This window comes from Antedon bifida, chromosome 11 (assembly GCF_963402885.1).
Source record: "Antedon bifida chromosome 11, ecAntBifi1.1, whole genome shotgun sequence".
NCBI lineage: Eukaryota > Metazoa > Echinodermata > Crinoidea > Comatulida > Antedonidae > Antedon > Antedon bifida.
Window position 1 is genome coordinate 1,122,631 of NC_136236.1, and position 26,833 is coordinate 1,149,463.

Sequence of the window (26,833 nt, forward strand, 5' to 3'; positions counted from 1 at the left end):
AGCCTAGTACAATGTTTTACAGGAGCTGACTCAAGCCTGCATGGAGAGAGGCTAAGTTACTAAGCCTGGAGCTGACTCAAGCCTGCATGGAGAGAGGCTAAGTTACTAAGCTTAGAGCTGACACAAGCCTGCATTGTGGGGCTTACTGAACCTGGTGCTGACTCAAGCCTGCATTGAGGGGCTTACTGAGCCTGGAGCTGACTCAAGTCTAGTCTTACTTAGAAGCTTGTCTACAGTTGATTCCAGCAATGAGAGACAGAAGGTGAGTCAAAATAAGAAATGTAGTAGACTGTAGTAGTTTACTATAGCTAGTAAACTTTTAGAGATCTATAGGGATTTATTTTTACCCCAGTAAGATTTTGTGATATACTTCAAGCACATGCTAGCATCATGTAATTTTTTCTGCAATTTCATTAGTTAAAAATTGCAGAATAATGATACTAATCACACAATTTGCGTCAAATGCAGCGGGCACTGTCGGACACGTTGTGTTTTTGACAAACTTAGGCTGGGTGGAAAATGTGTTGTAATAATTATCAAGTGTCGCAGGCCTAATGGTAAATCATTGAACTGTAAATTACCTTAATGTGTACCTGCAACAGCTAACTTGTGAAGTTATCATCAATTCTTTAGATGGAGTTTCTGCAAAATATAGAGGAAAATAATTGTATACATTCTGTTTGCTGTGAATCTGCAATGCAGCAATTTTATTCACAAAGAATTTAATTTATATAAAAAAAATTGTATAAATTCTACATCTGGCACATCCAACACAGAGGGCAAATCTTGCGCATCATACAGATGTTCAGAAAAAAATTAACCACATTTTTAAAGAAACAATAACATAGACCTATGTTATTAAATAATTTACTATATATATATAACACAAGTTATCCTATGCGATATAGCACAGGAACACTATTCCCTGATTATGAAATAGAGGGTGCTATATTGGCCACTGAAAATGTTGGCAGTTTTAATGGCCTGTGCACTAGTATTGGAGGGTTTGTAATTAATCATGTTGATTAAAACAACTTGCTAAATTGCTGTGGAACAACATTTTTAATTAAAAAAACAAAACAAATTGTAAACTATATTTTATAAAATTCAACTTACCATTGATTTTAAGTTTCTGCAATTTCTTTTTTCTATAAACGGTGATTCGAAAATATTTAGGTCAAAAACTGAGGTTGAATGTCGACATAGTTCCTGCAAGATAAAGAGAAAATAGAAATCAGAACATGTATCTAATTGTCATGTTACTAATATCATTATGTTTTTTTAAAAAATAGAATGGACATGGTCAAGCACCGCAGTAAGTGGGCGGGTAGCAATTAGTACAAGGCCAGCATGTGGATACCTCAATAAATATGACGTACCAGACCGCTCTGCAGCGACACCTGTGCCCATCATAGACCACACTCTGGTTGGTACCATCATCTATCTATTCTGACAAATGGGCTGCATATAAGAGTGATGGGGATCTTCCCAGGATTGCGGATCATCGAACCATGAACCATTCCCGTCATTTGTTAAATCCAGGAGACAGGACCCACACCTAAAATGTGGAGTCTTATTTTGGAACAAAGTGATGGCCAAGCTAAAGGCAATGAGGGGAGTGAAAGAGAATGGTGGCTCAGTGAATATCTGGATGAACTCATGTGGAGTTTTCACAATATTAGACGCTATATAAATCCAGGATATTATTATTTTGGGAAAAACTTTAATCAAGCATTGCTTGATGATATCACCGAAATGTATCAAGTTTAAATCATTTTAATGTTTATTAATAAATTAATAATAATTTGTATTTTAATTTTTTATTATTAAGTAAAATTTATTTTTAAAATTAATAAAAAAATAATAAGGATGATAAAATGATTTTTCAAATGTTTATGTTGAGGATTGTAGGGTAGGCTAGGCCTATAAATATAAAATGTGTAATATAAATATTTAAGACATTTATTTTAAACTTATGCATGTACATGGTGGGTGAATGTTAGTTAGGCTACCTACTAGTTCTAGGCCTAGTAGGTAGCCTAACTAGCATTCACCCGCTGAGCGGCGGTGATGTTGAGTGACCGCGAAGTTAGGTGTGAAAGTACAGTAGTGCCAGCACCCCTACTTTTTATAATGGATTAATCCTATATGAAAATATACGGAACCAATCAAGTACAAATTAAAAACCACTTAAAAAATGGATTCGCTACTGCTAAAATATAAGGAATTCTGTTAGCCCTAGGCTAAAGATAGCACCGAATTTTCACAGAAATAATCGCTTTCTTTTATATATGATCAATAGAAAATTATATTTAACTGTTATTTTTATATAAAACTATGATTAATTTACAAATTTCAAATTAAAAATGTCCGATTTTAATGGATTTTAAAATAGAAATAATCTCACCAACGCCATCTCGTATTTACCACGCAGAAAAAGTGTCACGTGACTGTCCAGTATCTAGAAGAAAAAACGGATAAATGAATGCTAGAATTCATAATTTACCAGTAAATAAATCATTGGCACTATATGAAAATGTAATATGTTTGGTCGCATTCATTATTTAAATGATTTTTATACAAACTTGTACCGTCGGCGCCCTCATTTGAAAATAATGACACCCATTCGATGGGCGTAGTAGTAGACTAGGACTACACACACTGCATGCTATCGAAAATGCAAGGGCCTAGCAAAGCACCTGTTTTATTTTAATTAAACTGAGTCTACTTATGTCACAATAATTTTTCAGGACTCTTAAAGACGTATATTATATATATACTATGTGTAGTCTCAAATTAGTAGGCTTATATACTTACTTTTATTATCTTTTTGATGGTGGAAAAAAGTCAAGCAGCAGAGAAGAAGAAACGAAATCAGCGCAGACGATCGAAAATCAGAAAAATCCCGTGATCTGATTGGTCAATAGTCAGAAAGAGACTTCGGATCCACTCGTTTAGTATCCGATCCGATTTTTGTCGGAGTTGCGCACGCGCAATACGTGTTATCATTTTCTTGTTTGTTTTTGTTTTAAAGTAAGGTTCTTTTGGTTATTAATAAGTTTGTGTGTTTTTGTACTATTTTTATTAAAAAATAAAATGCATTACATCTTCCAAAAATGAATTTTTGTCGGAACTTAGATGTCAAAATATTGACGTTGATGGCGCTCTTTTTTATTTATTATTGTGACTACTGACGCGTGAACAGGTACGGGTCATATTAATTTACGCCCGGTATCGCCCGGTAGGTATTTATGATATAAAATGTTATCAGGTACATGCTAACATTTAATTTGATTTTATTGTGATATTTAATTGTACGTTTTATAAATGTTTAATGTTAAAAACTGTCAAAATACTAACAGTATTCGGTTTATTATTCCAATATTGAAGACCGCCCTCTGTGATAAGTGATGTTTTGTGGAGTGACGAATAAAAAGTTTAACAATAATATTTATTTATAAATAACTGATTTTAAGTTGTTTCTGGTAAGAAAGCATAGATAAGAGTTAAATTTCCCACTACGTCTAGGCCTAGAGCATGTTAATATTTACATGTACTAGCCTAGTTAGGCTGGCCCTCTCTAACCTAGCTAGGCCCTCTAGCCTAGGCCCTAGGACTAGGCCTATATTTTTAGTAGTAGGGCCTACCTAGCCTACTAGGCCTACTTTAAACTTAGCCTAGCTAGGCCTAGAGGTTACAACAAGTAGGAGGAGGAGTAACCTGCTGCTGGCCTATCTCCCTCCACCAGTAGACAGGGGATAGCCTAGATAGCCTAGCTAGGCCCTACTAGGGGTTTATAAATCATTATTTTGTTAAAAAGTTTTCTTGACAATTTTTTAATTGCAGAATGACAAAAAAAGAGAAAGAACAGTGTAAAGACTAAGGTGAAAGATTTTTAATGAATGAAAAAGGAAAAATGTACTGAAACATGGATAAGGATGAAAAAGAAAAGGTTGAAGATGACTTGGGCCTAGTTGTTGAGCACGAAAGTGAAAAACCTTGTAGAGGTCCAGATCAAAAAGAAAATAAAGAAGTGCAGGTGACCGAAAACACGACAGAGCTTGTAGATGATGGAAGTAAAAAGGAAGATGAAACTGTGATGACAAAAGACCCAATAATTCTGACTCATGTCAAAGATTCTGAAGTAGAATGCAGCACAAAGAGTACTCCAAAAGATGTTGTCAATGATGTCATTGACAAAAAAGACATTAACAGTACCAATGATGTTGGAGAACAACATGAGGCTGTAACAATACCAGCAGATGAGAAAACAATAGATGACAACATATCCTCTGGATTGTGTGAAGAGGGGGGTGCTGAAGTATATATTCCACTAAAGAGTGCAACCCCTATCAGCCCATCAGAATTGAGTTCTTTTAGTGATGAACCCTCACCCATACCTTCAAACTCACCAGATACACTGAACGCAAACAACAATGCTAAGTTTCGCCAGAACCAGACCACAGTTATAGAACCAGTGAAAACAGTCATAGTTCCTAGAAGTTTACCCGTTACTCAACCTGTTAGTGAAATCAAAGCTTCACTTGGTAAAGACACCAAGGGAAAGAGCCCTAAAAGCTATTCAGCTCAAAGATCTGAGAGGCCTGCACGGGGGAGTCGCAGCACTCGTAACGATGACGATAAAGGACCAGCTAAGGGAGATGCCGATAAAGCGGGCTTAGCTAGCAAGCAAGAATATAAGACTAAACATTTTGGAAGAAAGGATAAAAGTCCTTCAAGAGATCTCGCAAAAGATACCGGAAAGAAGACCGAAGTATTCAGTAAAGAAAACAGAAGAAGTGATAACAGAAAAAAAGATGTTGCTATGAAAGAGGAGAATGAGAAAAAGAAAAGTGATATTAAACAAACAAAGCAAACATCTAGTAAATCTGATACTAAGGTGGTAGGAAGAAAAGAAGGAAACAAGGATAAGAATGAACCAGTTGACAAGATTGCCAGCCAAACCAAACCTCCACCAAATGAAGAAATTAAAGTAAGTTGTGTAGCATTCAATTTTGAATTAATTTCAGTTTGTTGGGTTGGTTTCTTAATTTTCTGTTTCAATTTGAATAAATAAATATAAATAAAATTATGCACAAGTGTATTTGGTTAATTAATGATTAATTAACAGTCTAATTTAATTATTTGTGTAGGAAGAGGAAGAACCTGTAGATGCAAAAAAGAAAGAAGAAGAAGATGCCAGATTAAGAGAAGAGGAAGAACAGGTAGGTTGTTCTCAGGAGGGATAAGCAGTTTTGTAATAATTGTTTACCATTAGATGGAAAACTTGTTAGGTAATACAGTCATGTTTGTTTTCTCTTGTTAGAAACAAGCTAAAGAAATTGAAACAGAAGTAAAAGAAAGGATTAAAAATAAAATGAGAATGAGAGAAGAAAACTTGAAGGCAGCAGGTAGGTGTAAACTGATTACTGCAGTAAGCTTTGATTGTTACTGCAGGTGCATTTCCTTCCTTCCTTAGCTGGCACTGGTCAAATCCTGACAAAAGACATACTGTATCTTATTCACTGTTTTCATAAAAGTTATAAAGATGATTAGCACTGTCTATGTGTACTATATTTACCTGTTACTCAATACTTCTGATTTATTTTTCAGGTAGTCGGCCAGATGAGGATGTGTTCCATAAATTGGACTCAAGTCTTAAGAAGAACACTGCTTTCATTAAAAAGCTTGTAAGATCTATTTTTGTTTAAATCTAAAAAAATCATCTGTATTAAATGCTTAGTTGAAATATATTCAATATTAGTTTTAGTATCTTAGTTCTTATGTCATGTTGGTATAGTTTAGTACGCCTTCAGGAGAAGATCTTGCTAAGAACATGCAGCAAAATACTTAAGTACGTTCCACTACACTTTAAAATATTAAACAATTATATTTGATAGAAAATGATGGGAGATCAGAATCGTGATTCTTTAGTGAATGAACTGAAGGGGTTGAATTTGACCAAGTACATTGGAGAGGTTGCAAGCGCCATTTATGAAGCTAAACTTAAGATGTCTGACGTTCCGTTAGCAATTAGCATCTCGTCAACGCTTCATCAACGATTTGCAGATTTCGCACCACAGCTTCTTCAGAACTTTCAGAAGAACTTACCGCAGACGCCAAAGAAAGAGGAAAAAGATTCCCAACCTGTACGTATCATTGAACAATCTTTCAATGTTTGTATTGTTATTTAATTAACAAGTTGAAAAATTCTGCTCTAAATAAAACTGTTATACTTTGTAAAACATGTTGTAATAAATATTTTGGAGGACCAAACTTAATATCATTGCTGGTTGGGACGTCACATCAAAAGCAGTTGAGTTCTCTGTTGGAGTCCCTGCGTCTAGTATGTGTGATGTATGTGTTACCGTTTGTTTGTAAAATTGAATGTGTCTCCCACAGTGAACAATTTTTTATTACAATAATCTTTTTTTGTAAATAAATAAACATATTCTTATCTTTTTTAGGTTATTTTTGACAGCAAAGTACGAGTTGAGATTCGTCTACTGTCTGAGGTAATAACAATTAAAGTCTTTTTAATTCTCTACAAAATTTAATATTGTTTTTAATGTTTTAAATCTACTGTATTACTACTTGAAACCTACCTACCGCATTTTGTGCAATAATTGTGTGTGTACTCTGTATGAATTTTTGTTTTATATACTTATCTGTTTTTTATCGTAATTTGCCAATCTTTAAGATGAATTTCTATTGTTAATTTATTATGATAATGGAGAAATAACGCCTTTCAGTTCAGTACACACTGCATTATTAAACCATAATCACCCTAAATAAGGTAAATTAACATTTCTTAACTTTTGTCTTTATTTTAGTTGATTGTGCATGGAATATTCACAGACAAGGAAGGGTTACCGGTCCTAAACATTTTACTTTCATCAATCCTGAAATCAGATCGTGAGAATCATGCACATATCTCCATCATCATCAGCTTTGTAAAACACTGTGGTGAGGACTATGCTGGATTAGTACCAAGAAAAAACAGGTTAGATACAACTCTATAAAGTAATATTATCATGTTTATAAGCAAAACAAAATGTGATGTGCCCAAATATGGTAGTGATATGACCGTGTCCATATATGGCACATTACATTTTTTTATCACATAAGCCTGAAAGTGTAGACAGATTACCTGTACTAGATTTAAATATACTATATATTTGAATAAAATGTTATACCCATATAAGTCAATTTAGACAGTGAAATTACAGTGTTATCTATTGATGGTACAAAGCACCACACTCTAAATATACTGTACTATACAATGTATACTATGAGCTGTTAAAAAATGTACATTAATAAATGTCTTATATATTTATATTCTCAGGTAAATTTTGGATGCATGATTTCACCCATTCAACTACAGTCACTTCTCAGTTTTGTATTAAATCATTTAATCAGTTTTTATTCTTTTCCCATTGCAGAATGTTAGTGGAGAAGTTTGGTTTAAAATTACCAACAAGTGAGGTGTTTTCAAGTCAGGTGCAATCATTGTATCGTAATTTGTTGAAAGACCACTATACTATACTAGCTAAGCACCTAGTTAGACAACATAAGGATTTACAAAATAGAGAAAAGCAGAACAGAAAGATATTACAGGTAAGAAGAAGTCAACACAAACTGTACTAATAGAGCTTTTGATATACAATGATCTTTAACCGACGCATAGTTCACCACCTGTACACTTATACTTTATTTCAGACTAAGGGTGAGCTTAGTGAGGAAAGAAGGAAAAACTTAGAAGAGGCTCAGGTGATTTATCAGAAACTGTTGGTGAATACCACTAATCTCTCGGTATGTATTCAACATGAACAGTACATAAAGTCCTGTAATAATTTATATTTATTCATGGGCTGTTTGTATTAGGACACTCTGCTGTATTTTAAATACAGTTGACTCTCCCAACTCAAAACCAGACATGTCTTGAGGTCCAAAGTTCTCAAATACTTTCAACCATTAGAAACACACATTTAAAATACCAGAATTTCTGGAAAATTAGCCCAGCCCAAAGGTGTCTGGTGTTGGAAGAGTTCTACAGTATTACAGTTATATTTGTTTTTATATTTAGGATCTGCTTGACCTTGAGATGCCTGACCTTCCAGAAGATGGTAATTAATTTTATTCATAGTTGGAATATGATAAATGGTTGTTTAAGCATGAATGTAGCTTAAGTTACAGTAACATCCAGAAAACATGCACCACTAAGTTAGTTATGATGTTTTAAATGTTTTTATTTCAGAGAAATTGAGAGAAGAACGAGAAAATGATTTAATTGGTATGCTTGGTGGAATGAGATCCAACGGAGAATTTGATTTTGAGACATCGTTGTGGGAAGATGAGGAGACGAGAACATTCCATGAAAACTTGACTGACCTTCGAACTATCGTTCCTGCAGTAAGTACAGAGACACGGAAAGAACCTTTACAATCAGCGGTTAAGAAAGTGGAACCGTAATTACGAAGCCATAACATCTGCAAGGGTTAACAAGTCTTCTTGGATAAGGACTATTAGCCATTAGCTCATTTGCACTTTAAAGAACCTAGTACATCTTTCGGATATGATCTGATATTTTGTACCCATATGTGTGCTTTATTCCAAAAGCATTACTAAAACAAGAATTTTCTCATTTTTTTAGATACTTTTTAAGGACAATTCGAAACAGGTTGCACCAGGAGATCAGAATGAAGAGGAAATTGATAAGGTTGAATCAGGTAAAATAGATTTAAATCTTAATCATCATAAAGCTCTGTCGAAAACTATCAAACTTTACGTGAGAAAAAAATTTGATGTGATGATGTTATATCACTACCATATTTTGGAACATCACATTTTTTTGTCAAACTAGTTTGATAGTGTAGACAGAGCTTAATAGTTCATCTATTAGTATAGGCATTCTTCTATTCATCTCATTCCCACTGTCTTTTAGTTGAACTACCAGAAGAAGAAATAGTGAATGAAGGGAAGGATGAAACAACAGAAGAGACCAATGAATTAGTGGATGATCTCGAGGTTGAAGTTGAAGGTAAGTCCGCCTGTCGTCTTTTCCTGACAATTTGGAAAGAATAATTGAAGTAAATTTACACTGAAATGGAATCTGATTGTTCAATTAAAACCCTTTCCTGTAAATTTTAGAACCAGTTGAACCTGAAGAAGAAGAAGTGACGACGATAAATGTGAACATGAAGATGCAATTAGACAGCTTCTTACAAAGACTACACACGTGTGTCAACAGGGAATTTATTGACTCAGTATGTTGAAACTTTTGAACTTTTTGCCAATCGTGGGTATAATATTACTGAATAAAACACCCTTAAACTGGGCTATAAAGCTCTGTCTATACTATCAAACTTTGTGATAAAAAAATGTGATGTGCCCATATATGGACATGATTATGTCATATCACTACCATATTTGGGCATATCACTACCATATTTGGGCAAATCACACCTTTTTATCAAACTAGTTTGATAGTGTAGACAAGGCTAAAGACCAAAGATTGCAGTTAACTGCAGAGACCTGGGTAGACAAAGTCAATTGGTGTCTACTACTGAAATTTCATTTTAATGTTTCTGTTTTACATTTAGGCGGCTGTGGAATTTGTGATGACTTACAACACAAAATCAAACCGAAAGAAATTAGTGAAAACCTTATTCAGTGTTCCTAGAACAAGGTAAAGAATGCCAAAATATAAATTTGTCTTTTTCATAAAAAATGTACATTGACCTTGGTGACATGTGATCAATTGTAGAAATTTCTTTATATCAACATTTTCTGTTCATAATTCCTAGTATATACTTTTGTTGCAGGCTTGATCTGTTGTCGTTTTATTCCCGGTTAGTTGCCACTCTCTTTCCCTGTATGCCGGATGTTGCAACTGACTTAGTTGACAGACTTAAAGGAGACTTTAAGTACCATGTAAATATTACTCTTTTGTTTTTTACTTAACCAAACAATATTAATTACTATTATCATTTTCTGAATAGTCGTTGAATAAATAGTTTGATCAAATAATGTTCATGATTCATAGTATTGATAAAGAAAGTGACTATGGAATGGTCTTGACACATGACTATACTAAAATAGAGTTATATGATGTTTTAGTGTTATTTCAATCACTCTTTATTATATCATGTCTAGTTAACCAGACATGATTTTATATTTATTACTTAAAAATACCAGAGAGGAAATTATCATTTTCATTTTAACAGGTTAAAAAAAAAGATCAGATTAACATTGAATCCAAGATTAAAACGGTTCGTTTCTTAGGTAAGTACAATACTTTTTTATAATGTTTTTTTAGATACATTGATTTGCATGTGACCTGCACCAGTATATTTATTTTATAATGTCTTGTTTTTGTTAATTAGGTGAATTGACCAAGTTTAAGATGTGCCCAAAGGCCGATACTCTACAGTGTCTTAAGGTAACTGAAATGTTCTAAAAATTTTTATATAAAGATCTGTCTACACTATCAAACTAGTTTGACAAAAAAAGTGTGATGTGCCCAAATATGGTAGTGATATGACATCATCATGTCCATATATGGGCACATTACATTTTTTGTCCCATACAATTTGATTGTGTAGACAGAGCTTTAGATTTTACAATTTTGCAAATCAGTAAAACCAAACTCTAAATAAATCAATCATTCTTTTCATACAGATATTACTGTCAGATTTTCGGCATCATAATATTGACATGACTTGTGCTTTGCTGGAAGTTTGTGGTCGCTTTCTGTATCGCTCAGCCGACTCTTATGTTCGTACTAATGCCTTGCTGGTAAGTGATATTTTAAAAGTATTATTGAATGACCATTCAAGTGCGTACTATTGCATACCATATCGCCCACAATCATCTAATCAAATGACAGGAATTTATTTAGGTGTGTTAGGTAAAAACTTCTAGTTCATTGTTTATTAAACAGTGTTATACAATTGATTTGTTAAATTTCCATCAATCTAATTACATTTTTTTGTAGGAGCAAATGATGCGAAAGAAGACGCGACTACATTTGAGTGATCGGTATTCAACTATGGTTGAAAACGCTTTCTTCTTCTGTAACCCTCCAGACACACAGAAGGTAGATATTATGCAATTTTTATTATAAAAATACTAAAATTCTTGAATGAAATTTTATAAAGAAAATTGCCATAACCAGACTTTGACATTCTGGAGATTTCATTCTGCTTTTGATCATAAACTATTTTCTTTTATTAACTCTCAAATTCTGATGATGAATATTTTAGTTAAGCTCTTCTTTTTTTATTGGGTAATTTCTTAAGATTTTTTTTCTTTTCTCTTTAAATTTGTGTCGTATTAAGATTTTAAAAAATTAAGAAAAAAAAACTCTCAAATCCTCCAATATTATATACAAAATTATTAATAAGGAATTTTGTTTTTATTTTGCAGGCTGAAATCAAAATCCGTCCTCCGATGCATCAGTATATCAGAAAGTTGTTGTTTAAAGATCTAACTAAATTAACAGTTGAGAAGACTTTGAGACAGATTCGCAAGTTACCATGGTCTGATCCAGAGGTAATAAACATTTACATACACAGGAGGGTCAATTGAATCTGTGATGTTAACATTTGCATACGCAGGAGGGAGTTTTAAACTAAACATGCCCCTTTGTAAACCAATGTACAGACTTTTTCTCACTAGATTATTGATATACTATTTATTTTTTTAGATCCACGCATACACTACTAAGTGTCTAGCATTGGTTTGGAATGTTAAGTACAGCAATATCCATTGCTTAGCTAACCTAGTAGCTGGTCTTGTTGCATATCATGATGATGCTGGTATAATGGTGGTTGATAATGTTATGGAAGATATCAGACTCGGAATGGAGGTAATTGTATGCACTCACTTTGATTTTAGCAAATGCTTTAACCCATCGATTGTAAGATACTAATTATCATAAAGATTTAAATCAATCAAACCAACACATTGTTACTGTATTATAATTATATCGATAACAACTATCAAAGAAATTTACATTAAGTGTTATTTAAATAGAAATTCCCTGTATTTGGGTTGTGCTCCTGTCACCAAACCATAACGTTTTGGGTTCAAATCCCTCTCTAATCCCAATATTACAAATCTGTATACTTTGTTTTAGATCAACCTTGCCGAGTTCAACCAACGACGTGTAAGTATGGTGAAATACCTTGGTGAATTGTACAACTACAGGATGGTGGAGTCGGCCGTCATCTTCAAGACTCTCTACACACTTATTAAGTTTGGAATATCTCTTGATGGTTGGTATTAACATTTTCTTTTATTCAACAAATTACAGACAGATAATTCACCCACACTATATATGCGTATACTGGGCACTGGGAGAACAGTATAAAGAATAAAGGAATAAAAACTTATAAATAAATAACCTAAGTCACATATTGAAATTAAAGTAGTACCAATTTCAACCCAGGATCAGACACTTAAGTCACAGTGCCAATTATTTACTTCACATTTTATTTTTATAGGAACTCCAACACCATTTGACCCGCCAGAGCATTTGTTTCGTATCCGGCTTGTATGCACGCTACTGGACACTTGCGGTCAGTTCTTTGACCGTGGTAGCACCAAAAAAAAGCTAGACTGCTTTCTTGTCTACTTTCAGGTAAAACTAATTACTGAAACGTTTACAAAATTTTACTTACTAAAATCAAACAAATTTGCTTGAAGAAAAATATATGAATAACAAACTATACTACTTTTATTTATTCAGCAATATATTTTGTATAAGAGGAGTCTAGCTATTTGGGATGCTGATACAAGGCCCTTTCCAATGGATGTTGATAACATGTTGTCAGACACCCTAGAAGCACTCAGGCCTAAAATGAAGATGGCTGCCACGTTAGAGGAGGCAAATGATGAGGTCCTGGCACTACAGAATGAATATGTGCAGAAATTGGGTATGAAATCCGTGCTTAGGTTTTCAGAGTGTCTGAGACTGGGTATCTAAAAACAATAATGGCAAATTAACAATAATATACATAATAAATTTAAGACATTATTGAGGATCCTGTAAAAGTTTCTTGTCAAAGAAAAAAGATAACAACAAACAACTACAAAGCAACAACAACAACAACCCTGTAAAATCTTTATTTGATATTTTAATCTTTTTCCAGCACCAGTAAGTACTGCTGCTAGCTATCAGCATGGACAGGGTTTGGCACCTATTTTAGAAAGTCGTGAAACTGATGCAACAGGTAATTATGTTAAAATTATATTTGTGAGGTGTTTTACCAAATGATCGCAAGATCAAAACGGTACTGGGTATGATCAACAAGTGTTCATGTTCCCAATCCATTCAGTACTGATGAAGAAGTCAATCTGTGGTGACAATAGAATGGACCTGAGACCTGACTATCTTCGACTTTAAATAATAGAAAGTTTTGATTAGTTTGTTAGGATAGAGGCTATTTGATTTGATTACTTCATACATACTACTGAGTGTCTAAACTACCAATATATATTAACCGTTCCTTATCACTCACAGGATCCAACATACTTGAAGATGATGATGATGACGATTCTGACATTGATTTCTCGGACCGTATGGACAGAGCGAGTACTGGCGGAAGTCAAGGTCAAAGTTTATCACAGCATCAGCCTGAAACTGGGGTTAGTATTTTTGTAAATCTTCCACTACCATTTTTAATTTTTTTCTTTTTATTAGAATTTTATTGATCGAATAATAATTTTTAATTTTCCGATTTGTTTTTTTTTTTTAGGTTGAATATGATGACACTGACATTACACTGGACTCGGCCGGTGAAGATGAAGATGATGATAGTGTAAGTAAATGAGAATAATAATACATACAATATGAAGTTGTTGGTTAAAGATCAGAACAATATTGCACCGACAGAGCTATTCAAATAATTATAATAATGTATAATGCCAACAAGCAATAAACCATTTAAAATGTTACTCTCAATCTTGCTCCTTTAACTAGTTTTTTCCCTACATTGCAATGACTACATTATAATACATTAAATACATTTGTAGGTCACATTATTAAACAAGAGGTCAAGAGTTATCAACTGTCAGGAGGACGAAGATTTCACATCAGCATTTGATAAAATGATGGCAGAAACAAACCAGGTTTGAAAATCTTTCCTTCTTACACTAATGTTTTACTACATTGTGTTAAATGTTATTTAATATTATATTGATAAAGTTGTAGATGTTTGTAACTTCTGTGGAGTAGCTTTGCTTCAGGTTGTTACGGTTCTTTTGGTACAGTACCCGCTGCTTAATTGGGCTTGGGGTATTCTCAATGTATTTAGTATAAAGTACAAATTACATCAGAGTATGGCAAAACATCTGACCAATTGATAAAGTTGATTATAACACTCTATTTTCTTATTTGTTTGACAGCACCGCAATAACGAAGTAATTAAAGTACCCCAGTTTGACGTAAGCGTACCTATGCACATGAAACGGAACCCAAAGAGCTTCACATTTCTTCAGGAAGACCAGTTGGAAGACGAAGAACCGGACAAGACCGATATGATCAACTTTACACTTGTGGTTCGTAAAGGAAATAAACAACAGTTCAAAGGATTTGAGGTTCCCCTTACATCGCATCTTGTGGCTAATTTAAAAAATAGAGAACAGGTTGGTGGAAGTTTTTTATTTATTCAATCACTAGTAGCGAGGTTTTGTTTAGGATGGTAGTAGACTGTGTATGCATACCATATCATTCAATATCAGGAATGGATTTAACTTTCTATAATTACAGAATTCTTTTAAATGACCCTCAACTCTCTAAGCCTCAAATAAGACTTAGTTTATAAGCATGATAAATTATAGTTTATTCATTCTGTAGTTGGTGAGTTTCTTGCGATGCGTATGAAATTGATTAATTTTTTTAAACAAAAGATGAAACCAATGTTTGATATACTGTACCAAGATTCTTTTATTTCTTATCATTATTATTTTAGGCTGAACTTGCAGAAAAACAGCGAGTAAAACAAATTACACTTGATATAACTGAACGACAAGAAGAGGAGGAATACCAAGGTAATGTACAAGCTTATATTTTTCATTTTATTTTCTTACAAATAACGCCGCTCATCTCATAGCTACCGTCTACATGCAACTCAATATTTGTCAGCAAATGTTTTTATAGACTCTCTTTTCCCAGACGTGCTTTGGGTGTGCGTATGCCCAGTCCGCGTTTCCAAATACGACTCTCTTTTCCCATACGTGCTTTGGGGTGTGCGCATGCCCAGTCCGCGTTTCCAAATACCCAATTTTTTCCGCTGTAGTAAACTTTAAACTAATGCATGGTAACTGTTTCCTAATGCTTCCGTTCTTTTGAGTATAACTGCCTAAACTGCGCAGAAAAATTATGCTGGAAAATAAACTCATTGAAGATTTTAATGTTACAAAAATATATTTTAAAACTGAAGAAACTAATTTATTGCTACAGTATATGAAAAATCTTTTCAGAAAAGTAGGGCATTAAATCATTCAGTGATTGGAAAGACTAGAATCCCCAGGGTGTTCTTTTGTTCCAGCAAAACTATAAACCCAAGGGCATGTGAGTTCATTCAAGCATGACCAACTACTGCACTGCAGATGCTGAAGTTGTCATAAGATGTCAATCTCAATTATCTTGTAAGGGGCATATCTACTGTTGCTATTTTTATCTCTGTGGAATTGTAGATTGGCAGTAAACATGCTGGTCTGTTATTGAAGTTCCTAGTTCAAATCCAATTCCAGTCCTTGGATGATATTTTAGCAGTTAACATGCTTTCTTTTTTTTGCACTGTCAATTCAAATCCACTTCCACAGTCTTTGGGTGAAATGGTAGTAAACTATTAGCTGTTAACATGCTGGCCAGTTATTGAAGTTACTAGTTCAAATGCAATTCCAGTCCTTGGATGATATATTAGCAGTTAACATGCTGGCCAGTTATTGAAGTTACTAGTTCAAATCCAATTCCAGTCCTTGGATGATATATTAGCAGTTAACATGCTGGCCTTTTATTGCATAGTTCTCAGTTCATTTTACAGTACTGTACTTGGTGAAAACGTACCAGCATAGCATTCATTGTTGTGGTTAACATGCTTTCCACGATCTTCGTTCAAATCTTACCACTGAACTAACTTTTTATCTGGTGACTAACAGACATTTACTACTATAAGCTTCCTATAAGGTGCCTGACTTTCTTGATGTGTGCCTGTGCCTACCCAAAAAAAGTTTAAATCTGTCACACGAGCAACATGGTAAAATCTAAAACGCCAAAACCTTGAACTTGCTAGTTACCACTTTTTACAATATGACTAATAATAAGTAACTGTCTTACTTAAAGGAAGTGGACCCTTGATGGTACACTGAGATTCTCCAGCAAAATAAATTTGATATCACTTTTACCAGAAGATAAATTTCCCCCCTGAAAAAAAATATATTTTGTTGTTGAATATGCCATTTTAATGCCATTTTAGTATTTATTCACTTGATCAAAAATTGAAAAAAAAAATGTTAAGCTCTGTCTACACTATCAAACTCTATGTGATGTACCCATATTGACACGATGACGTCGTATCACTACCATATTTAGGCACATCACATTTCACACTTTTTTTGTCAAACTAGTTTGATAGTGTAGACAAATCTTTACCTCAAAATACTAATATCTCATACCTATGTTATGTTGTCCTATTTAATGATTTTAGTTTACTGTGGTCAGAAAGCTGTTAAATTTATATACACCATATTACCTGGCCTTTGTACACTCTGACCCTAATAAAGCTAGCTATTGGTGATAGATAGGTCTTTGGTGACTGCTGTGTGATTGTTGACTTTTATTAGCTGTCCAGGAGAACAGATATTTCAAACACTGTATCCATGTATAATATATATTTAATAATTGGAGAAGACATGTCTACCAGATCAACTACAAATTTATGACATATAGAAACGTGGCTTTAATACCACAGAGCTCACCTCAACTTGCCAATGTTGATTCAATCTATTGCTATTGCTTTCTGATGTTAATGATGGTCCCTGGTCAGTGAAATCATAATACCAAGGCAACGTATAGATTTCATTTCCTACCCAATCAATCAAATTACAATACTCATTTCATAGAGTTGTAATACAGGTCATACTATTACTATAGGGAGGAACATGGGGGAACATCCTGCCCCGGGTCTTGTAAATTTTGAAAATCGGTTAAGCCATAGAGATAGCACTTTATTTTACTGTATATTCATTTTTACTTAGTTAAATTTATTCGTTTTAGTTCTTTTTTAGTTTTTATTTGACAGCATCAAAATTGTGTTTAAATGAATATAAAAAAACAAAATACAGAAAATCTGTTAATTGTGTCTAGAATGTTTGTGAATTTCCATGAAAATATGCAAAAAGACTACGGGTTGCTACTACTAGTTAATGACAAGTTATTCTCATTAAGAACGTCGCCACCAGCCAGAGCCTCAGGAAGGATTTTACTCATCATTCAACATCATAAGGCACAAAGATACAAAGTTGAATAACTTAAAGTTTACTGCTGCTTAAATCTTCTCATCTCCATCACTTTTTTTACATTATTTTCACTTTCTCTTTTAATTTTCTTGTTTTCTTATAATTAAGTATTTCCCGTTTCCTCCATTATTTTTACACTTTGTTGCCCCGTGGTGATTGGATTTACCCCCCTGTGTGTTGTCTTGATTTTGATGGACACAATGATTTTTGCAGTTTTACTTCTCTTGAGGTTCGGAATACAGTTAGATTAAATGTGTTTTGAATGTTGGCAGGATCTATGTTGTTAGAACATTAAAACTGAACATAGTATGTTCTTGTACCATCAGGAATTAATTAGTCTGTGACCATTTAAGATTTCATTTGTTCTTATTAGCCATTTGACTAAAAAAATAAGTATGATGTGCCCAAATAGGGTAGTGATATTCCCAAATATGGTAGTGATATGACTGTTGACATCATCATGTCTATATATGGGCATATCACATTTTTTTGTCACATAACGTTTGATAGTGTAGACAGAGGTTAAGGGTCGTAGAAATATACACAAATGTTTATTTTGTTGTTTAAATTTTAATTTGTCCACACTGTATTTAGCTTTCACTGGTACTTTTTACTCTTTTCCACCCCTCTCACTCCTTCTATGTGCTGTACTTGTGCACTTGATTTACAGGGTGTTGATCTGCAAGTCTGAATGGGTTTGGCTTTTGACACATCACCTTATACCTGAGATCTCATCAATATTAAATTTGATAAAATATGTTGGCAGGGTCCCCATAAATTAAGGTTCTAAGATATAGGGGCACAAAGAAAAAAATAAATAAAATAAAATCCTGGAGTTGAATCCTTCTAAAAGATCCTTTAAACTGTAAAAGTACATATGCATACACACTGGCATCCCTGTTTGGGGTAATAAACTGTTTTAGTACTCTCTTGATAGGCGACCTTTTAAAAACCATCCCCGTTTGTTTGTTTCTACCTCCTGATCCATGTCATTTCACACCCAGAATCTACCTGAATGTTCCCATAGAAGTTTACCGATACTGTCTGTAACCTTCTGCAACCCTTTCTTGTTCTACCGCAACTGTCTGTCAACCTCTTGCAACCCTTTTTTGTTGCCGAAGTTCTGTCATTTCAACAGTTGTTAACTGTATTTAAACTTGCTGCTTAATTCCTTTTTGTGGTGAACATGGATAGATTCTTTTTTACAAATGTGGTTTTTCACGAACCAGAAAATGATTTTCTTTGTGTTTGCTAACAGAGAATGTGTTCAACATGAATAATAATTGCAGATTGTGAAGCTCAATTTATAATGCCAGGTGCAATTAAAAAGAACATGTGATGAGTGATAGCGTAGTGGTATGTAAATGCTCCATTTAAGTACAACACCTTAAGTACAACACCACCTATAACAATGTTGCCAAACAAGTTGAACAGTACTTTACCAATTGTAAAACAAATGTTATGTACTAATTGAATATATTTTCTAGTCTTTTCCCTTCATTTACAACATTTCCCAGTAATGTTAAAGTATGTCAAATAATGTAGTAACTTGATCACAGTACTGGTCATTCACCTTGTTGTTGCAACTTGAGTACTGCAGTAAAGTACCTCATAAAGACTTTAATTGCTACACCCTAGTGCAAAATGACATGAGTCTGCGTCGCTATAATCACCCCTACTGTCTTTTCATTAACCACAACTTGCAAACAATGTTTATCTTTCTGATTGGTTGGTTCAGCTGGTCAGACGGAGGTGTGTATGAATTGTAGCATATCTTGATATTACATAATAATACATTAGTCATAGAAGGCCTACCTATTAGACAATGAATTAGTCATAGCTGTTAGATAAGCATTTACTATGCATTGTTGTCTGGTAGAGCATAGACATTTTATACTCTATGGGTGGAGTGATTTATTATGGAGGTGCTGTATTGTTTTTGTTGTCCGATGATTTATACTGTAGGTGTAGTTGGTAGTAGTTGGGTTTTCAATTTCTACCCATCATATGCCATATTAAACATTATGAATTCATATCTACATTCTAGCCCCTGTACAATCCTCTCCTTTGGACATCCATATTAAGGGGACATTTTCCCACTGTAGCTAACAAGTGGGGATAAAATGTTCTAAAACTAAGACCAACAACTTTCAAAGGGACACTTTTCAGTGAAACAAACAAGGGGAATTATTTTTTAACACTATGGCTAACCACTATTCAGGGGACATGCCTAACAGGGTCATAAACAAATTAGTAATGTTTAAAAATTAGATAAAAAAGAGAGAAAGAATAATCAATCACATACTTGGATAATTGTATTGACACTAAGCAGTCTATTTATATAAAAAAGTTAAATTTATCAAGGGATTTCAACATCCATGTGCTTTATATCATCAAGAATAAGCTAATATTTCAAGATAGTATAATTAAATAATAATAAATCAAAATATTTGATGTGTATCCTGACATTTGATTGATTCTATATTGTCTCAATTCAAAATATTGTTTAATTTTATTAAGGAAAAATTTTTTTGTAAATTATATTTTCACACACTTATCATTTTCAAAATCTTATAATTTTCAAAAGTAAAACAGTAAATCTTAACTCATATCATGGAGTAATTATTACTAATTATTATTAATCCATGCTCATATTCAGATTCTAGAATAGTATGAGCTGTAGTATAAGGCCTATTAATATTAAATCAATACACTGTAATATAGGGCCATGTAGTGTGGTAACATATACTGTAACCTTTTAAAAAAAAGATGTCATCGGTTTAAAGGTTACAGTAGTATCTAACAGTCTGTATTTTGTACTATAATTTTACCTGACAGGTAATAGCCTATTTATTAGTGTGTTTTACCCACAATATACCTCTTATAAGGCCGTGTGGGGTCTCTATAAAAAGTAGAACAGGTAAAATATTGATACTGTATTCACCAAACAAACAGGTGGGATAACTTTAATATCAATGTTGTAGTCATTTTGTGCCTTTCTTGTAGACCTACTTATCAGGTTGGTCGCTGTACCAGTTTTTTTATTGAGAATATCGCTTCACACAATACTTTTACTATTTAATAGTAACAACTTATTTTTAAAAAGATAATATTTTCTGTTAAGTTTTGAGTTTATTCTAAAGTTATGTCTACACTATCAAAAACTTTCCATATATGGACATGATGACATCATATCACTACCATATTGGGCACATCACACTTTTTTTGTCAAAATAGTTTGATAGTGTAGACAGAGCTTTAGAGAGAAATCAATTGTTAAATTGAAAGTACCCTCATCAAGCTGTTCTTATGATTCACAGGGTTGGTTTGTGGCTTGCCTAGTCTAAACAAATCTACCCAAATCAATTTCCTAGTAACTTTATTGTAACAAAGTATCTTCAGATATTTTTATCTGCATGGTGTTTACAGAGTAAACCACACTAATTGCCTTACCAAAAAAGTACTTTCTCCATGTTAGTGTTTTGGTTAGTATGGGGCGCCAAAGTACAAAATACAAATTGTAAAATGCACATCCTGATTCTTTAAACATCAATTAATTTATCTGTATTATTTAGATGATTATGGCACCCCGTATATACGAATAATTACGTTTAAACAGGTTCTTAACCAACACAGGTGTAATAGATTTGAAATTACACTTGTTTGTTGCGGTGTATTTTGCAGTGATATGACAAATGCTGGTAGGTGTGAACGAGGGTTCCCTGCTGGGCATATCAATGACTACAGGTGCTACTGTGGTTTATGTTGAATAAATAAACTATTTAGTTTGTAATGAAAGGCTGTATTCAAGCTGAGGTGTGTTAACAGATTTGTACTTGTAAATTGAGGATTTGTACAGTATTACATTAAAAAATAAAGTAACAAGCTTCTATTATGAGATCACTTTCATTTTTGGCCCGTTTTTCTATTGTTCATCGCTGTATGGACCTATGGCTTCATTAGTTCATAACCAGAAAATGTTTTGTAGCAATAAATGTTATTCTGATGTAAAATATTAATTTATCTTTTACAGAGACAATGTCGCAGATGACGAGGGTTTCAACAGTAGCGGTTGCTACGCCAACAAGAGACAGGAAGCCAAGGTTTTATCATCCTAAGGGCGCTCCTGACTCGGACCAAATATTCAACTCAACTGGAAATCGGTAAAGTCACAATTTGGCGTGTCAATTGCTGTATTTTGTGGGTTACTGAAATTAAATTTTGAATTGAATTGAAAATTAATGAAGTAGTAGTATACGAGGGCATTGACAATGTTATGGTACCAAACTCAAATTCCATTCACATAATCACCTTAGAACTACATATTTGCACCCCATATCCGGCCCATTAACAACTCAGCATCCGTGTGCATAAATGGTTAAGGATGTGCATACCTAGATGCACCATGCCTGGAGTTAGTACAACAGGTTGATTCCTGATGCCCATGAGAATTGCATTGAAGTACTGTATTGTTCCTAGACTGTAAATGACCCATATGCGCACTATTAATTATTGTAGTAGGCCAGATAAGACACACAGGTTAATAGTAAATCATTATTATAATGAATGATATACATTTTCAAATAGAAAGAGAGAACACAAATTTTTGTTTAGAAATATTAGAAGTTATTCAATGGAAAAATAAAACGAATACAGTAGAATAATGACATCATCATCATTAATTTTATAATGTGTCCTAATTATCTGACAATAATGAAATCATCATCATCGTCAATGTCAATGTTATCTTGATCAAAATAATCTCTTTTCTCTCATTAATTTGATCATAAACATTTCATTTTTATTTCAACATTATTAGATGTGACTCAACAAAACCTCTAATTCGGCAATGTTGTCTTAACTTCTAGTAAAGTCTATCTTTCTTCCTCCTTAATTATATTTTAAGATTTAATTTAAAATCTGGTCATGTATCCTGATGTTTTCTTGGCAGAGTGTCATGTGGCTTTATTCATCTCAGCTTGATCGCTACATATCACATTCATATATTTTTTTTTTAATAGATTTTAAAGATTATGTTATGGAATGATATTCATCATTGTTGTCCATCTAGCTAATAATTTTAATTATAGTAAAATAATTATGTTTTTAGGCTTAATAATAGTGCCATTGTACTTTTTTTTAAACCTTTTTATTTAACCTTATTTATAGAGAGTGACCCTAAACAGTGTATGCTGACAATCTAGAGGCCCTCATAATGTACATTACTGTAATTTAGTAAAGGAAAAAAAAATATATATAATGTTTTTACTTTTTTGTTTTGTTTATAGAAAATGGTAGTGTGGAAAGAGCACTATGAAGGAATCTGATGAAGATACTGTACATGCTAGGAACCATGCATGCTCACTTGAAGCAAGTTCTTTGGTTCAAAATGCAGTCATATGAACGTCATCGTAGTAGCTCCATGTGTCTACAGAGGGCGTTGTTCGGCATGAAACCAGAAGTTCGGTAGATGAGTATCAACGTGAGAGAAAAGAGTTGAAAATAGTTGAAATGAAGGGATTGAAAAAAATGTTGAGAACCAACTTAAGAGATATTGTTATAAGATCCAGAATGACAAACTATCACACTGTAATGTGTGTTGTTTATAAATGTGGCCGTGTCAGTTTTACAATTGAGTTCCAATTTTAACATCGACCAAATAAAAAAAAGTTAATGTTGTAATATTTGTCAATAAAAGAAATCGGTTTGCATGACTATTGATGGTTAAGTTTACCAGTAGCACCACAGACTTAGGTTAGCCTGCTGTCGTCTGTATTCAAGGAAGTAACAGTTTGAGCCTTAAGCATGTGTCACTAAGAACCCACTTAAAATCTTGGATATGTCATAAAAAAGTGTATTCAATATTTAAAGGCTAGACAATTGTAGATGTGACTGAAAATGGAGGTAGAATTATCTATTTTTAATACTTCTGACAACCAATCGTAATAAATACACAGTCCTGTTATATGGCATTGCTGCCAAGTTTACGTACAAGGTTGCCATCATATTTTTTAATTTCATTTATCAATTAAAACATTTTGATTTTTCAGTATGAAAAATAATTCATTCTTTTTTACTAAAAAAAATAATATACGTATAAGAAATAAGAAAAAAGGGCACAAATGAATGTGGACCTGAACATGCATAATATTATATAGGATTTTTTGAGTATTCTTTCTAATGGGAGTTCTAGAGGCTTTAATACTGTCTCACCCTGTTTCTTATTTTAGTATACTGTTGCCTGTCAATAAATCTGAAAATCTATCATAATTTCCAGAAAACTTTTGGTCGAAGTCATGGTTTATTTGTTCTCCAATTGTCATATTCTATTTGCATAATCTGATTTAATTAATTTTTATACCATACAAAGTAAGCAAATACAGATAAAAACAACCATTCATTTTTTATGGTGCCAGGGATAGCCCTCTAAATCCCCGAAATGGGATTTACATCCTTAGGTGTCCCCTAATAGATAAAACTTGGCTGTGATAAGATCATTTTGTTCGTTTTATTGAAGATGAACTTGCCTTCTGAGTACCCCAGGAGCAAATCCAGGAGCATACTATGGAAAACACTAACATAATTGTAATAAAATATTACCAATAAGTAGGCCTAGGCCTAGTTTATAATTTTTAGCCATCAAAAGTAAAGTGGGGAGGATATATTTAATTTTAATAATTAAATTTTTTTCCTGCATTAGGTAACATTCATCATTCAGTAATTGTATATTTATTCGGCCAATACTTACACACTTCACCTAAGTTTATTTTTAATGTCATAAGGAATAAAATCATCATACAATATTTTCATATAATAAACATTGTTTTACAAAGAAATATATGTTAGAATATTTTAGTTTAATACAAAAATATTTGTTTAAAAAAATAAGGGGCTCGTCCGGGAATTGAACCCGGGGCCTCTCGCACCCAAAGCGAGAATCATGCCACTAGACCAACGAGCCTTCAGTGGTTGTGAGAGATTATCACTAAACTGTAATCCTTCTATTGAAAATGGACACGTTATGTTAATACTGTGTTATTAATAAATAACATTTAAATGTAATATCAGAATATGCCGGTCAGATCGAACTATAATCATTAACTACATTAATAATAACTACATTAAAATAATGAATTACTGAACGGTCGACGGCGGCCAACATGTGTTTTTGTTTACGTGGCGTTGTATGACGTAAGGGGTAATTCCCCATCGATCGTGTGACGTCACAATGGGATTTGATTCATCAGTTTCCAGCTGCATTTATGATTCTCTGAAATACAAAAATAGAATAATAATGTTAACAAACATTGATATAGCTAAAACTGCTTTAAAATTAACCGTTTGAACAAATAACATAATATTAGTGGAGGTTTACTCTATATAGTCATACGAAACACCCATTCGAGCATGTGTGGGTCGTTGGTCTAGTGGCATGATTCTCGCTTAGGGTGCGAGAGGTCCCGGGTTCAATTCCCGGATGACCCCCGTTTTTTTGGTTTTTTTTCTTCAACGATTTTTTTTTGCTTTCAAAATAATATATTTTCTATTCTTTGTTTTAAATTATGTTTTGTTTTTCATTTTAAATATACTAATATATTTTTCTTATTTTCTATTGAGTTTAGGATATTATTCTATCTCCAATGGTTAATATGATTGAATTTAACCAAGTACAGTATGTGAATAATTATAAGTTTAAAAATAAAATTCATTAGCTTGAACCAAGGAAGAGTGAAATTACTTTTCCCTGGTTTTACAGTAATTAAAGTTAATTTTGTTGCCATTTAATTCGATAAGTTAGCGCATATAATGTTGTTGACGTGGCGGCGCATGGTGCTGTCAAGGTTACGGAAGTTTTCCTGTCACAAGCTGCTGATATAATCATTCTTTAGGGATAAATTCATAAAATTATTTCCTAAATTCAACAAGGCTCGTTGGTCTAGTGGCATGATTCTCGCTTTGGGTGCGAGAGGCCCCGGGTTCAATTCCCGGACGAGCCCCTTATTTTTTGTTTGTTTTTTCTTTGCCTCTCTTCAACATATTAATATGATGCCAAAAGTTTTATGTGCAGTATTAGTTATTTAAAATTACTCGGCGTAGTTTATTTTATTTTTAAAAATTGAAACAAAAATACACCTCGTCAACCAGCACTATATTTTCTGAAAATTCATTCAAGTTATTCTTTATTTCATAATTATTGTACATGTGAAAATATAACAAATCTATAAATTAATGAAAAAAAAATAAAGAAAAAAAAAACAGATACAAAATAATCACCATGGACCTCAGGCAAATAATTTATTAAACCTTTCTGAATACAAATCGCCAGTTTGCACCCACTGCTGAGCCATAAAGCCATACAAATATAAAACAACGAAAAGATTATCTTGGTTTGTTTCCTAATTTGATTGATTTGTTGAAATATGAAGCAAAATATATAAGACTAATAGGACCTCAGCCCCACCATGGTTGGGGCTGAGCTGAGAAATTTCCAACAAAAAAAGGCATGAACATAAACAATCATCATTGACAAAGGGTGTGTGATAAGATTTAGTTAAAGAAACTAATTGCACGTATGTTAGGTGCCCGGAAATTAGACTTCGAAATATGGAAACGAAATATGGAAAGAATATTATAAGCCTCCAGAACCAGCCCCTACCTATCCTAAATTAACTTGACTCTCTAAATATCTTTCAAAATAAAAAAAAAATATTTTATATTAATTATTAAAAAAAAAGAATTCCGTAGAGATTCGAACCCCAGCTAATAGAGCTAAGAGAATTCAAACGATAGTTACTAGAGCACTACACGTTATTCCACGATGTACACGAGTAACTAAGGGTGACAATAGTATTCTTATACCCGCTTCATATTACGTCATTCTAATCGTTACGTCATAAATTTGCATGACGTCAATTTGAGGAAACGAATCTAGTTTTAACGTTGATGTAAACCAGAGGGCCGGATAGCTCAGTTGGTAGAGCGTCGTGGAACACGATTATCGTGGGTTCAAACCCCATGCCGGTCGGTGGAAAAGAGTTAAAGCTATGCGAGCTTCTGTGTTTGGGGTTCACAGATTTAAACGTCCCCCTTTCCACCACGGCATTATGAGGCGATAACATCAAAGCATCTGATGTCGTGGTAACCCCAAGGCTGTGAGAGGGCCTTACCGTGCTAGAGGCAAGGGAGCACATCATATTTTTTTTTCTTCTGTGTGGCCTCCTTTCGATCTCGTAAATTGTATGTTTGGCGCCCTCAATTTTAAGAACACCTAAGCTATGTCAGAAAATTAGGAACAAAATAAATAGAA

At 33.4% G+C, this 26,833-nt stretch overlaps 1 protein-coding gene, 2 long non-coding RNA genes and 3 other non-coding genes across 7 annotated transcripts; 4 read left to right on the forward strand and 2 right to left on the reverse strand.

The window, feature by feature from the left end:
- LOC144855536 (uncharacterized) lies at window positions 1-1,816 on the forward strand. Its single transcript, XR_013614831.1, has 2 exons — window positions 1-262; window positions 1,293-1,816. It is a non-coding gene; the product is annotated as an uncharacterized LOC144855536 (long non-coding RNA).
- On the reverse strand, window positions 1,117-2,904 carry LOC144855535 (uncharacterized). Its single transcript, XR_013614829.1, has 3 exons — window positions 2,818-2,904; window positions 2,408-2,461; window positions 1,117-1,209 (listed from the first exon to the last, which is right to left on the reverse strand). It is a non-coding gene; the product is annotated as an uncharacterized LOC144855535 (long non-coding RNA).
- On the forward strand, window positions 2,102-23,790 carry LOC144855528 (regulator of nonsense transcripts 2-like). 2 transcript variants are annotated; one of them, XM_078713418.1, is made up of 34 exons: window positions 2,102-3,033; window positions 3,847-4,993; window positions 5,154-5,225; window positions 5,327-5,411; window positions 5,614-5,690; window positions 5,901-6,149; window positions 6,468-6,515; window positions 6,834-7,003; window positions 7,443-7,617; window positions 7,720-7,812; window positions 8,087-8,126; window positions 8,258-8,412; window positions 8,654-8,729; window positions 8,945-9,040; window positions 9,151-9,266; window positions 9,603-9,688; window positions 9,825-9,933; window positions 10,227-10,284; window positions 10,386-10,441; window positions 10,681-10,797; window positions 10,997-11,098; window positions 11,428-11,553; window positions 11,708-11,869; window positions 12,140-12,278; window positions 12,507-12,643; window positions 12,752-12,938; window positions 13,155-13,235; window positions 13,526-13,650; window positions 13,761-13,823; window positions 14,038-14,133; window positions 14,410-14,649; window positions 14,976-15,054; window positions 21,560-21,689; window positions 22,815-23,790. In XM_078713418.1, exons 2-34 carry the CDS (start codon window positions 3,929-3,931, stop codon window positions 22,822-22,824), a joined length of 4,620 nt encoding a protein of 1,539 aa, XP_078569544.1. In that variant the 5' UTR covers window positions 2,102-3,033; window positions 3,847-3,928; the 3' UTR covers window positions 22,825-23,790. The 2 variants fall into 2 exon arrangements, with proteins under 2 accessions (XP_078569544.1, XP_078569543.1); XM_078713417.1 differs by lacking the exon at window positions 2,102-3,033 and adding an exon at window positions 3,307-3,485.
- A 625-nt stretch (window positions 23,791-24,415) lies between these two features.
- On the reverse strand, window positions 24,416-24,487 carry Trnap-ugg (transfer RNA proline (anticodon UGG)). Its single transcript has one exon. It is a non-coding gene; the product is annotated as a tRNA-Pro (tRNA).
- Window positions 24,488-24,939: 452 nt separating this feature from the next.
- Trnap-agg (transfer RNA proline (anticodon AGG)) lies at window positions 24,940-25,011 on the forward strand. The gene has a single exon. It is a non-coding gene; the product is annotated as a tRNA-Pro (tRNA).
- A 440-nt stretch (window positions 25,012-25,451) lies between these two features.
- Window positions 25,452-25,523, forward strand: Trnap-ugg (transfer RNA proline (anticodon UGG)). Its single transcript has one exon. It is a non-coding gene; the product is annotated as a tRNA-Pro (tRNA).
- The last annotated feature ends 1,310 nt before the right edge of the window (window positions 25,524-26,833 follow it).